The following is a 14,508-nucleotide window of genomic DNA, read 5'->3' as shown; positions in this document are numbered from 1 at the left end:
ATAGGTGGTTCATAAACTTACAACCAATTCCAAGAAGTTGTAGACGCAATGGAAGTCAATGGTGAACCAGATATAGCTGGTATTTTCAGCGCGGCTTTAATGCCATTGAAAGATATGAAAGATGCAGATATTTTGGACCAGTATGAAATGAACATGGCTGATGGAAATATAACACCTGACGTTCTAGAACATTTATCTCAAAGAACTACACAGAACCATAGAGATGGTATATTTGGTGAAGAGTTTAGAAAGAAAGTTAGGGAGAGAGAAGGAAGAGAACCTATTGTACATGACCTTGCAAACGAAAGTTTACAAAATGTCATAAAAACTTACTTTGCAGACAATGAACCGAGAAGGGATGAATATTTAAGAAAACTCAAATGGACAGTACCAAATGAAATGTTAGTATTGAAAAACATGTTCCTTGACAAAATAAAACCAACTACAGAAATAAACGACGCAAGACTGAAAGATTGGGTAAAAGCTTTCCCATTCACAAAAGATATAGTTGGTAACATGGAAAGAAAACCAGAATGGCTACAAAAACATATATTTGGAAACGAGCTTATTCCATATGGACAGGCTCTGTTTGAAGAGCTTGAACCGAAACTCAGGAAAGAGTCATGCAAACAATACGCGAAGACTCAAATACAAACTATGACAAACTCTTTCTAGGATATAGGTTACCTGAGATGGGCGACCAGAGCCCAAAGGCAAAAAGGACATGGGAAATTTACAACATACTAGGAGAACATGAGGCAAAGATGCAACAACTTGAAGCAGAGGGCAAGTTACCAAAAGCGACACCAAAGAAGAAGAGTAGAACAAAGTGAAAGTAGTGAAGAAGTAACTTCATCTAGTGAAAGTAGTGGCAATGAAGGAAAAAGAAGAGTTAAAAACTCAGTCAGGAAGAAAGTAAAGCTTGGTCGAGTGGGTTCTATTATGACATATAAATCCAACTATTCTATATTTTTACCCATATGAAATGTACGCCGCTCAGAATATAACGCCAACAGTTTTGGATGCCATGAATGGAAATGTTTCCGAATGGTATAACGAATGCGACAATGCCATTAGAAGGTCAGAAATAGTTCCTGGAACTTACGAATATACAACTGCTGTTTCTTATGGAAACGTAGGTGAGTTTGGAGAAGGTTCTTCAACAACAGTAGATATTGCTTGCGACAGGTTTCATATTATTTCTATTGACAACTCATTCTTATACGTGGAACAAGACATTGAAATAAAACCTTCTGCCAAGTTGTCTGACAAGAAAGGTTGCAATGGAATTTTCTATGTCGGATACCAATATGCTCCAGAAGTTTTCATGGGATATAAGATATATTCTAACTCTGACTTAGTTCAAACAGTAACATGGGCAAACTATGAATGGTTCGCTTTGAGAAACTCAGTACAACCACAAGCTAGAGAACAAACAGACCAGTATGCAACTATTGAGAAAATAAGAAGACTTGACCCTAACGTTCCAGGAGTTTATGTTAACCTTTCTGGAGAAACTGCTGCAGCAGTAACCAAAGTAAAACTGAAACTTAGAGTTCCTTTGTCATCTTTCCTCATCTTCAGGTTTTTAAGATACTTGCCAAACTGGGCAGGAAAAATTTCTATCGAACTTACTCCAAGCAAAAATAACTTAGTCATTGCACCAACACAAGACCCATTCACTTTACTGTAGCTGGAACTGGTGGAGCCAAGTTCTGTGACTTTTGCAAAGACAAAGTTGACTTAGACTTTGGTTTCTCAAACTCAACACTGAAGTAAACTATTATTTCAATGCTGCTGGAACTGCTTGGGACCCAGTTAAGTTCACATGCGAAAAATTTGAATGCAAGAGAATAGAAAGCAGACTTGCAGTCTATATGTTGGACCCAGATATTTCAAATGCTTTAGCTGCCAAATATATTGCAGTTCCACTTATGTTCCCTATACACCAAATATCTGTCAAAGACTTTGCAGGTGAAGTTGGAAACCAAAGTGCTGACCCAGGTGCAAGAACAGATATTGCTTTAACAACTGCAATGAAACATGCAGATACTATGTTTGTACTGTTCAGACGAACTATAAATGACTATTCTTGTTTCTACAACCCGGTATTAAATATCATATAAACATAGATGGCAAATATTATCCAAGAGAAGAATATTCTACAGTTGAGGATATGAGGTCATACAACTTGACATTAGATGCTATGAACTTTAACAACAACTTCACAACAACCATTAACCCTGAAATGCAAAGTTCTATTATGCCATATGTGAAAGTATGGACTCATACAGGAGGTCAAAAAACTCAATATACAAATGGAGACCGTTCAAACTTTTGGCTTGGCATTCCATTTGCTGACTCAGAAGACTTTATGGGTGGTATTTCAACTGTTGGTACAGTTCAAATACAATATACTGGTGACAGAGACGGTCCAGATGAATTGAAAGCAAAGAAGTTTACAAAACCAATAGCACTTTTCACGGAAGATGCTCTTTTGAAGATTCGTTCGATGAAACCTGCTGGGGCTCCTCAGATTGGCATAACGACAGCTTCCATCGAGCAGATTTTGGCAGCAGGTCAGTAAGTTGTTCTTGAACTGACTTCTCTCCGTCAAATATTGACAGTACGCCAGTTTTGACATAATATTGTATTATAAACTTACCTTTAGAAATATCGTAAGTTTTGTTGTTATATTTTTGTCTGCTTCAAGAACTTTCACCATTTCAGTTATACCAACTTTCTTTGCTTTATGAAAATATTTTGGTTCAGCAAAGACTGCTATTCTATAACATTTTCCATTGTTTGTGTAAAGAACTATTCTGTCAATGTATTTGTATTGTTTGTGTGTGTAAACTTTGTTTGCTTCAATTCGAAGAGATACTCAATACGTCCATCTTTTTATTCTAAGTAAAATGTCATTTCCGAAAAATAGAAGCGTAAGTGTTTCAAAAGGTTTAATGGCGGTGGCAGATGTGAAGTTAAATTCACCAACTCAAACAAACAGTCAAAGTGTTGTTGTCAATGTCAAAGAAGAGATGTTGAAGTGGGGAAACCATACGAAGACGAAGATGGTATAACAATTGTTCCTGTAAAAGAACAACCAACATATCCTGAAGTTAGCAGAGACTTAAGTTCTGTTGCAGATATTCGAAACGACTACCAACAACTGAAAGACAAACTTAAAACTCAGGAGAAGATTTGTCAAGCTTTAGGTATAATGTTAAACTTGGTCGAACACAACCCTGTAAAAGTGAACTCATATGTCATTGCACCTCATGAAGTTTTGAAAGAACTATTGAAACTTTTGACAGAGGCAGACGATATAAACATCAAAGAAATAGAACCCGACATTGTTGCTGTGGTGTTTCATATAATGTCATTGACAAGATATACGTTATGAAAGGAGGTGAAACGTTGAACTTAAAATATAGTTTCCCAGACGTCATAAAAATATTTGACGACCACAACATTTCATTAAAATTTATTGCTAAGTAAAAATGTCAAAACTTCTTGAAAGATGTTTGAAGAAAAAAATATAGACTTTATTTCATGTAAAGGACTTTACACACTTTTGAACGATATGAAAGACCCTGTTTTGTTTGTTCGTGTAGACAAAGGAAAGTTCTATGTCTTTACAAAATATTTGAACTTCTTAGACAGAGAACTTCAAGAAACGCCATGTGAAAGTTTAGATGAAGTTCTTCTCCACTTTCAGAAAAACTTTTAAATATATAAATGGCAGAAGACATAGTGGTTTATACTATTACGACTAAAAACCCTGAGTCATATAATTCTATAACAACAAACTTACAAAGTCCTCAAGGACGATATTGTAAACTAACCTTAAACACAATGACGACTAAAGCCTGTTTTGCTCTTTTGACACCAGAAGATTTTATTGTTGTGAATGGTAAAAACTCCTTTGAAGATACTTACTCAGATATACCACCAACAGGTTTTGTTGACTTATTTAATACTTTAAGGACGGATGTAACATGTGCTGCAACTAGAGCAGGTTTCATTATGTTTGGATGTCCGACTGAGTTTACTATAAACGATATGAGCTATAATACAAAACTTATATCTGGTTTTTACTACCAACAGTTTCCTATAACAGGAAAAGGTGTCATACAAGGAATGTCTGTTCCATTGACTTTAAGTACACCTATTTTATATATTGTTTCAAACTTAGGTTCAAAGTGCTATTCGAATGTCGACAGAAACTACTATGACCAAAAGATACTCATGCGTATAAACAACATTTCTCTGCTGGTTTGCCTATTGTTCATTCGAATGCAGAGTTTTCAGCTTTAGTGAAACTCAAACACTTTAGCAAACATAAACTTAACCTTAGTTGACGCAAACTTTGTTCCTGTAAAACTTTTATGTCCTATGTATTTGTCAATGACGGCAGAAAGTTTCGAATTGGAAGATGCAACTGGTGAAAGTATTGTACTACAAGACAACTTCAACAACAAATAGCTCAAGAACAACAAATGCAACAAATGGAACAAATGCAACAACAGTCAAACAACAAATAGCTCAAGAATAAAAAAATATTTTTTTTTTATTTTATAAAATGTAAGAATAGACGTTTCAGATTTTTATGACTTCCAAGCATTCAGAAATATGTGTCCATTTAGAGACTATAACAAAGCAGTCGAGAATTTGAAACGTTTAGTCATTTATGTCGACTCTGCCCCAGAATGTTATGTCATGAAAGAATGGGATGTTGTCTTTAACAAACCAAAGCACAATAGTTTCAGAACAAGAATGTAGACAGAAACTTAAGAAAATAAAAGTCGTACAAGTTGGTATGAAGATGTTAGATGCTTGGGATATCTTATTGTCAAAGTTAGAAGATTTTTCAGTTCGTGGTATAAAGTTCTATACACCTCTCCAAACTTCTATTCTATCTTCACTGGATATAAATACGAACAAGTAGAATGGAAAGAAAATGTTATAGAAGCTTGGTTAGACCATGTCAAAGAAATTATATGCAATGGAAACGAAAGAGTCTATGAGTATATCTTATGTTGGTTTGCAAACATCTTACAACATCCAAGTGCTAAAAATGAAACTGCTCTCATTATAATTGGAAAACAAGGAACTGGTAAGAACACTTTCTTTACAGATATCTTATGCAAACTGTTAGAGGGCTATTCGAACCCGAATATGACAAACTTAGAAAACATCTGCGGTAAATTTAACTCTTCAATAGAGAATATGAAACTTATAGTATGTAACGAACTTCAAAGTATAGATACAACAAAAGTTTTGAAACTCAGATGCTTTGAAGAGTCTTATAACAGACAAAGTTGGAGTTGTTGAAAGAAAATATAAAGACCAAAGAGTTTGTGAAAATGTTGCAAATTCATTATGGTTTCAAACAATGCGTTCCGATGAAGTTAGAAAGTTCTGACAGAAGATATGTAGTTGTCAGAACGTCAGATTCTCATATGCAAGATACAGAATATTTTGACGACTTAGCAGAAACTTTGACATCTACTTTTACAACCACTTGTTCTCATATTTCATGACATTAGATATTTCAAAGTTCAATCCAAGACAAATTCCACATACCGAAGAGAGACAAACATTGTTAGAAGCAAACAAGAGTGTATATGAACTGTTCATAGATGAAACTGACTTTGAGTGTTTAGATGAAAGGTCATTGTACGATTCGTATAAACAATATTGTCAAGAGTATGGTTATATGACAGCGTCTAAACGAACATTCTTGGCAAATGTCAAAAGTCTTTTAGATGTTCAGAATGGCGTATATACAAAGAAAAATTTTTCTGAGTAAATTTTAAAAAAAATATTTTTTTATCCGATAGAAAAGATGACGAAATTCATCTCAGTAACAAGTATATGTCAGGACTTAAAGAAGAACTAGACCCATTCACATATTTGAATGTTTACTTCTACCATTTTGAAAAGTCTACATTTGACAAAGTTTGGAACATCGAACCAGTTAAGTTTGCTATTGTGACTAAAAATGGTGCGAAATTTGAAGACTTAGACATAGAAGGTTTGTTAGCAGTCAAAGAAAGTTTTGACAGAAGGTTCTCAAACCTTAAAGAAGGCAAAGCATACAAACTTGTTATACCTTATGAACCAAAGAAAGCAGACGACTATGAATATTATGAGTCTAAGATAGTTGAAGTTCAAGGTAAATTGGGTAAAAAGATTTTAGAGTCTAAGCCAGTGTTTGCTCCTAAAGAGGAAGAGAACATTGACATTGACCCAGAAATGTTCTAAAAATAAAATTTTATTTTTACATGTCAAATTTCTTTTTCTCTGGCTCTGGTTCTTTCTTCTCTTCTTCTACTTTCTTTTCTTTCTTTTCTCTCTTCTTCTTCTCTGGTGGAGTTATGTCAAACTTCTCAGAACCATATTTTGTAAAAGTCTTTGTCCTTTAATAGCTCTTCTATTCTGTTTTCTATTTCATCTTCAAGAACAGCGCATGTGTCTTCTTTGCATTCTAAGAACTTTTGTTGGACTTCATCTTCCAATCGGCGTCATCTCTGTCAACAAGTCTGTCATTGACAAATTTTAAGACTTCTCTGCTTAATGTTTTATGGTTCTTGTCATATTCCCAGAAACAGAACTTTAGAACAAATTCACCTTTCTTGTTTACACTATGTAAGATTTTATGGTCGACAGATGTTTTGCTGTCGAAAAGTTTGTCTCGAATATAGATAGCGAAATCGCTAGACATTTTCTAAAAGATAAAAATTTTTAATTTTTCTAAAAATATGTTAGAAAAAAAGTTTGCTGACATTGACAAGAAATTTGAGAATGTTTTAAAAAGAACAAGAGGAAGTTAGAAAATGCTCAGATAAAGCCTATACATGACAAGTTCTTATTTGCTCAGAATGGTATAACAGGTCTAATTGCACCACCTGGGTCGGGTAAGACTTTCACTTATCTTAAAATGGCTGCACAACAACAAGAACTAGATGAGAAGAACCCATTCTATGAGTTAGTAGTCATTTGTAGTACTTCTGGTCAATTTGACCAAACCGTCAATTCGTTCAAAGATATTATAAAAAAGTCTAAGTTAGTATGTATAAAAGACTCTGAGTTGTTAGATTGGATAAAGAAGTACCAAAGAAGAGTTTTGAAGTACAATGCTATAAATGATATGTCAAATTCGAAGTTTAAAGACCCAAATGAGGAAATGCAGAGAATATTAGAGAAGAAACACTTCAGAAACAAACAGAAAGAGATAGAATACATTTCGAAGAAATTGCAATCTTACGATTGGAAGACTTACCCTCAAGATGTCTTCTTATCTTAGATGACTTTGCTTCTCATCCTTTGTTAAAGAACAGAGAACAAGACATGTGTCGAATTCTTAAGAAGCTCAGACACTTTAACATTCTGTTGTCATTTGTGTACAGACAGCCAAGAGTTTAAGTAAGGATGTAAAGAGAATACTTACTGACATTGTACTTTTTCCCATTGTCCGAAGACGATTTCATGGAACTTATGAAAGAGTCCATGGCAGGTAAGTTTGACAGACATGAACTATGGGAGAAGTACAAAGTCATACAAATCACCTACTCAAAGTAAATCTATGGTCTAACTAATACACCGTTAACAAGAGAAAGTAGAGGCATAAATTCATCGTTATAACCAAATGCTTCTGGTGCTTTACCCGTGTCATACTGTACAGTACAGCGATATATCATAACCTTTAGCACGAATGTATTTATATCTTCTTTCATTAACATTTTGTCTTCGCTTCATCACTTCGTTTTAAAATATCATGGTAGTCCGTTATATATCTGTTCGCTGAAGTTATATATAATGAACGTGGTTCTTGACTTTATCACTCATAGCTAAAAGCTCATTTTTGTTTGCTTTTTCGGCTAATTTCTCATTAACATCATTCACTTCTAATTCAACTCTTCCGCCAGAACTCTTATTATCATTATCTTTTTCATTAATTCGGTAATTACGTCATAAAGACTATATTCTGTTTCGGTTTTGTAAATAATGATCAAAATTTCTTTTCATCATTACATCGCTGACATTAAATGATATCACCAATTCCTTTTTCATTTATTCTCTTCATTAATTCTGCAATAATACGAAATATAAATCTGTTAATTTTATTCTCTTCATCGAGGGTTATAGAATGATTTTGAAATTGGAATCATTAACACCTCTAAATAAATCAATAAACTTCAGGATACACGTTTTAATGTCTCGAATAACCCGACCATATCCTGTTGTTCATGTTCTTCGTTCCCGTCGTACGTGTTTTATATCTCTAACCATCATCAACGCAGCCATAACCGGAGGGTTTGTTGCTATCTGTTCGAAAATCGTCCGTTATGTACGGTATATCTAAATAATTTTCTTTGTGTTTGTTAAAACATTTGAAACAAGTCTTTTAAAACCATCTACAAAATTTCCGTTTCACCTAATGTTCTTGCAGCATTTACAAGCTCACCCATTCCCGCTTGCTTACCCAAAAAACGTCCATATTGCATTTATTTCACTCGTATTGTTGTCCATTCAGCGAAACTAACCCCCGCATTCGCTAAGCTGAAAATGAAATTCAGTGATCGAACTTAATTCCACCTTCTTTTTCAATTTCAACGAACTCACTAACATGAGATTTTAAGTATTCTTTCGTTAAAATGTTTTTCCCCGATGTTATGTCATAACGAAACTATCACCGTCAAAAGTTAACGAATTCAATTCGTCGTTGATGCTTTTATTTCATACACCGCTTTATTGATAGTTTTTGGCTCACCTTCTTTGAGAAGCATATGAAACATTAATGAATGAATTATATGTATTCGTGAATGAATTAAAATCAATGATTTTCATTAATGACGCCTTTAATGATTCATTACTGTTCGAATCCCTTAAAGTAATTAATGAACTGTCGTTAATGAAAGGTACACTGCAAACCGTCGAGTTTGGATCAAATGTGTAGTTGGTGCAGGAATATTAATGATATAAGTCATAAATCATTAAGTGACGTAAATAATGTTGTCGTTTTTGATTTAATTTCTTTAGCATCTGTTATATATGGTAATTTATTTTTGTAGTTTCTGAATTAAAGATATTCGCTAAAAATTTTTGTAAACGTTTTGAACAGCTGTGTAAACCGTTGAATCCGAACTCTTACGATTTCACCGTCCTTAATAAAAGGCATTGCCACATGTGTAGTGCTTGGGTCAAATCTTTCGGGATTATAATTCAACATATATTCTAACGCTTCAATACAGACTTATATACTGTTTGTTCGTTCTTTCATGACAACTTCACCATTTACAATGCAATGCATAGTACATGGAGTTAAAATAGGTCAAACTTTTCATAGTCCTTCCATGTTATGTATTTCTCAGTATTTCCATCAGTGATAACAATATATTGTCGTAAGTGTGAGAGAGTATTGACCAAAATATAAACGTTTAGCTCTGTCAGCTTCATACGCATATGCAGCTATACTCCATATTTTAATGAGAATAAAATGTTGTTCTATTTGCAAAGTACAGACCCAAACGAATACGGGACAGTAAAGCTACAAACAAACTTAGGTCTACAGAATGAGGCGCTTGCATCAGAATGGTTGACTTTAATACTATTGCTTCATTCGTTATAACTGACGAAACAGATTTCATGGAGCTTGAAATAGATGGAAAGAAGCATGAAATAAGATTTCACAATAATGTAGAATATAAGATGGAAACATTAGCTGGATGTTAAATGCCTCATAAATACTACAATAAACAAGGATAACGAAGAAAACTTAATGAATGTTAAACTTATTGCAGGAGTTTTGAATTCAGTATGCGAAGGAGTTTAAGATACCAAGAATGAGTCAAGAGTACAACTTCTTTTGGGTGCATACCATATGACATTTCCTTTGAAAAGTGTTGACAAAACGATTGAGATGAAAATCTGTTCCATATGTATGTATGGCAATTGTTTGACATTGAGTCTAAAATAGCTAATGTCACAGGTATTTCAGAGTTAATAGTAAAGGTTCAGTAGAATATAAGTCTTTCTGTTATGCAGTCAATCAATGTTCATTCCAAACGTCCTGTCATAGCAACTCATTTAGGTAAATGGGTTCGCATTAGTCCTCATAATTGAAAGACATGCAATTCAGACTTGTTGACTTTCAAGGAGAAGCCTGTAGAACTGAAGCCAGTGCGAAATGAACTGTTGAAGTTGACTTTTTAGAAAATATTAAATGCAACAGCTTACAAGAGAACTCAGAGCTAAAAATATAAGTATGAATGTTATGTATTAGGTCATGAACTTTGGTTGTTGCTGTTTGATGAAACAAATGAGTTAGTTATGTTCAGTCAAGAGAACAGAAAAATATTGTGTTAGTGAAAACTGCACCAAGTCAAAGATTAGGTTTGCATTATGAAATGAGTTCGATACTGTTGAAGAAGTATTTGGATAGATATTACAAAATTGCACACTATTGAAATTTTTTTGACTGAAAAAAAGAAGATTTTTAAGTACAATGCTTAAATGAGTATGTCAATTCGAGGTTTAAAACCCAAATGAGGAAATGCAGAGAATATTAAGAGAAGAAACACTTCAGAAAACAACAGAAAGAGATAGAATACATTCGAAGAAATTGCAATCTTACGATTGGAAAGACTTACCCTCAAGATGTCTTCTTATCTTAGATGACTTTGCTTCTCATCCTTTGTTAAAGAACAGAGAACAAGAATGTGTCGATTCTTAAGAAGCTCAGGACACTTAACATCTCTGTTGTCATTTGTGTACAGACAGCCAAAGTTTAAGTAAGGATGTAAAGAGAATATTTACTGACATTGTACTTTTCCGGTTGTCGAAGACGATTTCATGGAACTTATGAAAGAGTCCATGGCAGGTAAGTTTGACAAGACATGAACTATGGAGAAGTAAAAGTCATACAAGACGCCTCATACTTCTTTCAGAATTCATATCTACGCGAACAAAGTTTCAAATTGTAAAAAGTCAAGCTTGAAAAATGTAAGTGTTTGAGTCTTAGTCTGTTGTGGTGCTGGGGCTGTCGGTTCTTCTGGCTTGGAATGGACTCGGTTGGTGGTACGTCGACATTCGTTTCGTGTCCTGTGATGGAAGGATATTTTCCTGTCGCATGGAAGGACTTTTCCTGTCGGAAGGAACTTTTCCTGTCGGAAGGAAAACTTTTCCTGTGTGGAAGAGAAAATATTTTCCTGTCGGAAAGAAAATTCGTCAAAGAATATTTTCCTGTCGGAAAAGAAAAATTTTTCCTGTCGAAAGAAAAATTTTTCCTGAAGTCGGCCAAAAAGTCCTCAATTTTCGAAAATTGAAATGGTTTACGACGGACAACTGGAAAAAATTTTTCTGTCAGAAGGAAAATTTTTTTCCTGTCGGAAGGAAAATTTTTTCCTGTTGGAAGGAAAATTTTTTTCCTGTTGGAAGGAAAAACTTTTCCTGTTGGAAGGAAATTTTTTTCCTGTTGGAGAAGAAAAACTTTTCCTGTTGGAAGGAAGGACTCGGAATGTCAGAAGGATTTGACAAGACAATTTACCTTATAGAGCTACCTGAGCCATCGTGATTTCACAAAAGACCAAAATAAACGCTTTACATGTATTTTTCAGCAACTTGTCAAATATTTTAGCTTTATCTATCTCATCTACTTCAAACGTTTCTTACCTTTATGGGAAGCACCATACATTTTCCTCAAACTTTTCAAGTAGTTCTGTTTCAGCAGCTCTCATATCATTCACAAACACAACCTTTAACTCTATTGACTATACTGTCATATCTTTGAGTTATATTATATGTTCCTATCTTATATCTCTTTGTATTGAAGTCCTTCGTTTCTGAAGATGTAAAGTAAGCCTTTCACTGCAACGTTCCGTATCGAATGAACCATATGTTATGAAATTATATCCAACAACTGGTCTACCAATACAAAACTACTTGGTATAAAGACTTTTGTCAATGAATATGCTGTAGTTCCACAGAATCTTTACCGATATCATAAGCTCAGGATTTTCTTGTCAAATTTTCTGAGTTGAAGCAATCCAACCAATGCCATGTTTTCTTTTCCAAATGGTAGAATAATGTCTGACAAAGAATATTTGTTGTATTTCTTTGAGTATCTTACGTTTAAATCACCAATTCTAACCACTTTGGTGCATTGTCTATTTTTAGACTGTTTCAAACTCAGTGTTTGTCATTTCTGTTCTTACATACAAAATAAAAAAAATATTTTAAAAAACTAGCGTTAATTTTATTTTTTCTATCTTGTATAAAAGATATGATTTCATAGAGTTTTTTTTACGATTTTCATGAGTTTTAGGCAAGACCGGAAAAAGTCGGGGTAGCATTTTTCATCGATTTTCATGTGTTTTAGGCGACTACGGTTTTTTACGTACCGCATTTTTCACGATTTTCATGAGTTTTGGCGACTGGGGTTTTTTACCTACTCGCAATTTTTCACGATTTCAGGGATTTTTTTACGAAGAGTAAAAGTTCACTTCGTCAAAAATAACAGTTATATAATGAAATTTGGTCATTTTTTCATTCAGAAGACTCGAAGGTGCAACACTTCCAAAATACCGACGAACTCAGAAGAGCAGCATGGCAGTAGTTCTTACAACTTCTTGAGTTCTCCAGGTACACCTTGGAAAAAGCTGAAGAATCCCGACACAAGAATTTGGAGAAATTGCGCTCCAATACTCCTTGACAAACAAAGGGTAAAATAAGACTAAAAACTTAAACGTTTAAAAAGTGACATTTTTTATGAGCTCCGATCACCGAGAAAACTTGTCAGATGTTAGCAGCTTACTTCCCTGAGGAGGATGGAAGCGTTACATACGTAAGGTTCAAAAACACGAACCTGGAATTGCGTACCAAATTCGCAATTACATGACCGTGGAAGAGTACGAAAGGTTCCTACAAGAGAACAGCTTCTAAACAACTCAGAAAGAAAGAATAAAAAGTTTAACTCGTAATTGTTTATTTTTTTACTTGTATGGGCAAGCTGCAAGAATGAAGTCGACTATCTCAGTCTTTGTTTGACGAGCTGGACGGCTTTGCGAGTATGTCTGTTTTGCGGTCTCCAGCTGGTGTCTGACCTTCGTAATTGCGCATGTTCTTGAGAGCTCCAACTGTAAATGGCTGTAAGATGAAGAGTCTCTCAGACTGCTTGAGGTAGTCGTCTCTGTCTTTGACCGAATCTGTGGTACGAGTCGAATCGTCGATTGAGGGAAGAGACTGAAAGCCTGTCATCTTCCATTGGAGCTGTAGCATACTCTTTGCGTAGGCGGTTCAGACCTTTTCGATGTCTGGTCTCTCTTCGATTGGGATGAGATTGGAATTGCTGGGGTGAGCTTGCTGGAACATCCAAGGGTTGGGGAGTAAGGCATAGGTTGAGGAGGGTATTCGGGAGCCTTGTGGTGGGTAGTAACCTTGAGGTGGAAATTGGTAGTAATACGGAGGTACTTGCTGGAATGAGGTACTTGCTGGAACTGAGGTGCAGGGCTGGTGCTTTAGGTTTTTCTGGTTTGGGAATGGACTCGGTTGGTGGGACGTCAGTCATCTGTTTGTGTCCTGTCGGAAGGAAAAACTTTTTCTGAAGTTCGACCAAAAAGTTCTCAATTTTCGAAAATTTGATGGTTTACGGACGAACAACAGGAAATTTTTTCCAGTTGTCGGGAAAATATTTTCCTGTCGGATGGAAGGAACTTGGAATGCAAGAAAGACTTGACGAGGCAATTTACCTAATTGAAATTAACGACTGCTTAAAAGACTACTTGCGCAAGGTAATGAAGCCCAAGGTCAAGTTCATCTCTATTTCTGGAAGGTCTACACTTCAGCTCGAGACTTCGACTGGAATTCCAATTCAAAATACCAGTCGGGAACAGCCTACAATGACATAAAGGACGCCAAAAGAGAAGCTCTTGTTAAGTTCCTAAACAAACGTCCTTGGATAAAAATACCAACAAGGAGAACCCCTACCCCATATGAAATTGGAATTCAGTCTCTCCTTACATTCTCGGGTCAGCCGTTCTACATAACTGTGAAGGCGACATTCAGCAGTTCTTCAGCCATTAGTAAACATTCATTTTAACTTCACTTTTTTTATGTTTTTACGCATATGAAGATAGAAGCCTTCTGGTAAGTTTCTTATAGCCATATACATGCACGCTTTGAGTAAAAACATTTTTTTCTTTTTTTGAATGAAGCAAGTTAAATTTCGTCCCACACAAATCTCAATGGACCGATGAAGAGTTTCAAGCTATAGTTGAAGGTGTTGAGAACGAACATAGACGGCGAACTTGAAGGAGCTCAAATCACAATTGCAACAAAAATGCAGAAGTCAAGGAACAGATAGCTCCACTTAAAGCTACAAGCTACTCTTGACCTCATGGATAGTTACCGTTTAGATGTCAAGGTGGAATAAGCACAATTAAAATTAAAACTTCTAAACTATGAAGCTATACTCCAAAGTTGCAGAATGAAGAAGACTTTACAGAG

The 14,508-nt window shown here is 35.0% G+C and overlaps 4 protein-coding genes across 4 annotated transcripts, besides 1 other annotated feature; 3 read left to right on the top strand and 1 right to left on the bottom strand.

The window, feature by feature from the left end:
* Positions 1-14,508: part of a mobile genetic element that runs on past both edges of the window.
* On the top strand, positions 986-1,511 carry TVAGG3_0902350 (uncharacterized protein; the record flags this gene model as incomplete). Its single annotated transcript, XM_051251374.1, has 1 exon — positions 986-1,511. A coding segment is annotated over one exon (526 nt), but the record flags the coding sequence as incomplete, so codon positions are not given.
* TVAGG3_0902340 (protein of unknown function, DUF4106 family) lies at positions 2,177-2,587 on the top strand (the record flags this gene model as incomplete). Its single annotated transcript, XM_051251373.1, has 1 exon — positions 2,177-2,587. The coding sequence occupies one exon, from the start codon at positions 2,177-2,179 to the stop codon at positions 2,585-2,587; it is 411 nt and encodes a 136-aa protein (XP_051076947.1).
* On the top strand, positions 5,977-6,267 carry TVAGG3_0902330 (protein of unknown function, DUF4108 family; the record flags this gene model as incomplete). The annotated part of the gene is made up of 1 exon (XM_051251372.1): positions 5,977-6,267. A coding segment is annotated over one exon (291 nt), but the record flags the coding sequence as incomplete, so codon positions are not given.
* On the bottom strand, positions 13,218-13,570 carry TVAGG3_0902320 (uncharacterized protein; the record flags this gene model as incomplete). The annotated part of the gene is made up of 1 exon (XM_051251371.1): positions 13,218-13,570. A coding segment is annotated over one exon (353 nt), but the record flags the coding sequence as incomplete, so codon positions are not given.

The sequence above is a fragment of the Trichomonas vaginalis genome, chromosome I (genome assembly GCF_026262505.1).
Source record: "Trichomonas vaginalis G3 chromosome I, whole genome shotgun sequence".
NCBI classification, from domain to species: Eukaryota; Parabasalia; order Trichomonadida; family Trichomonadidae; genus Trichomonas; species Trichomonas vaginalis.
The sequence above is the reverse complement of the archived record's forward strand: the minus strand, read 5'-3'. Positions and strand labels throughout refer to the sequence as shown.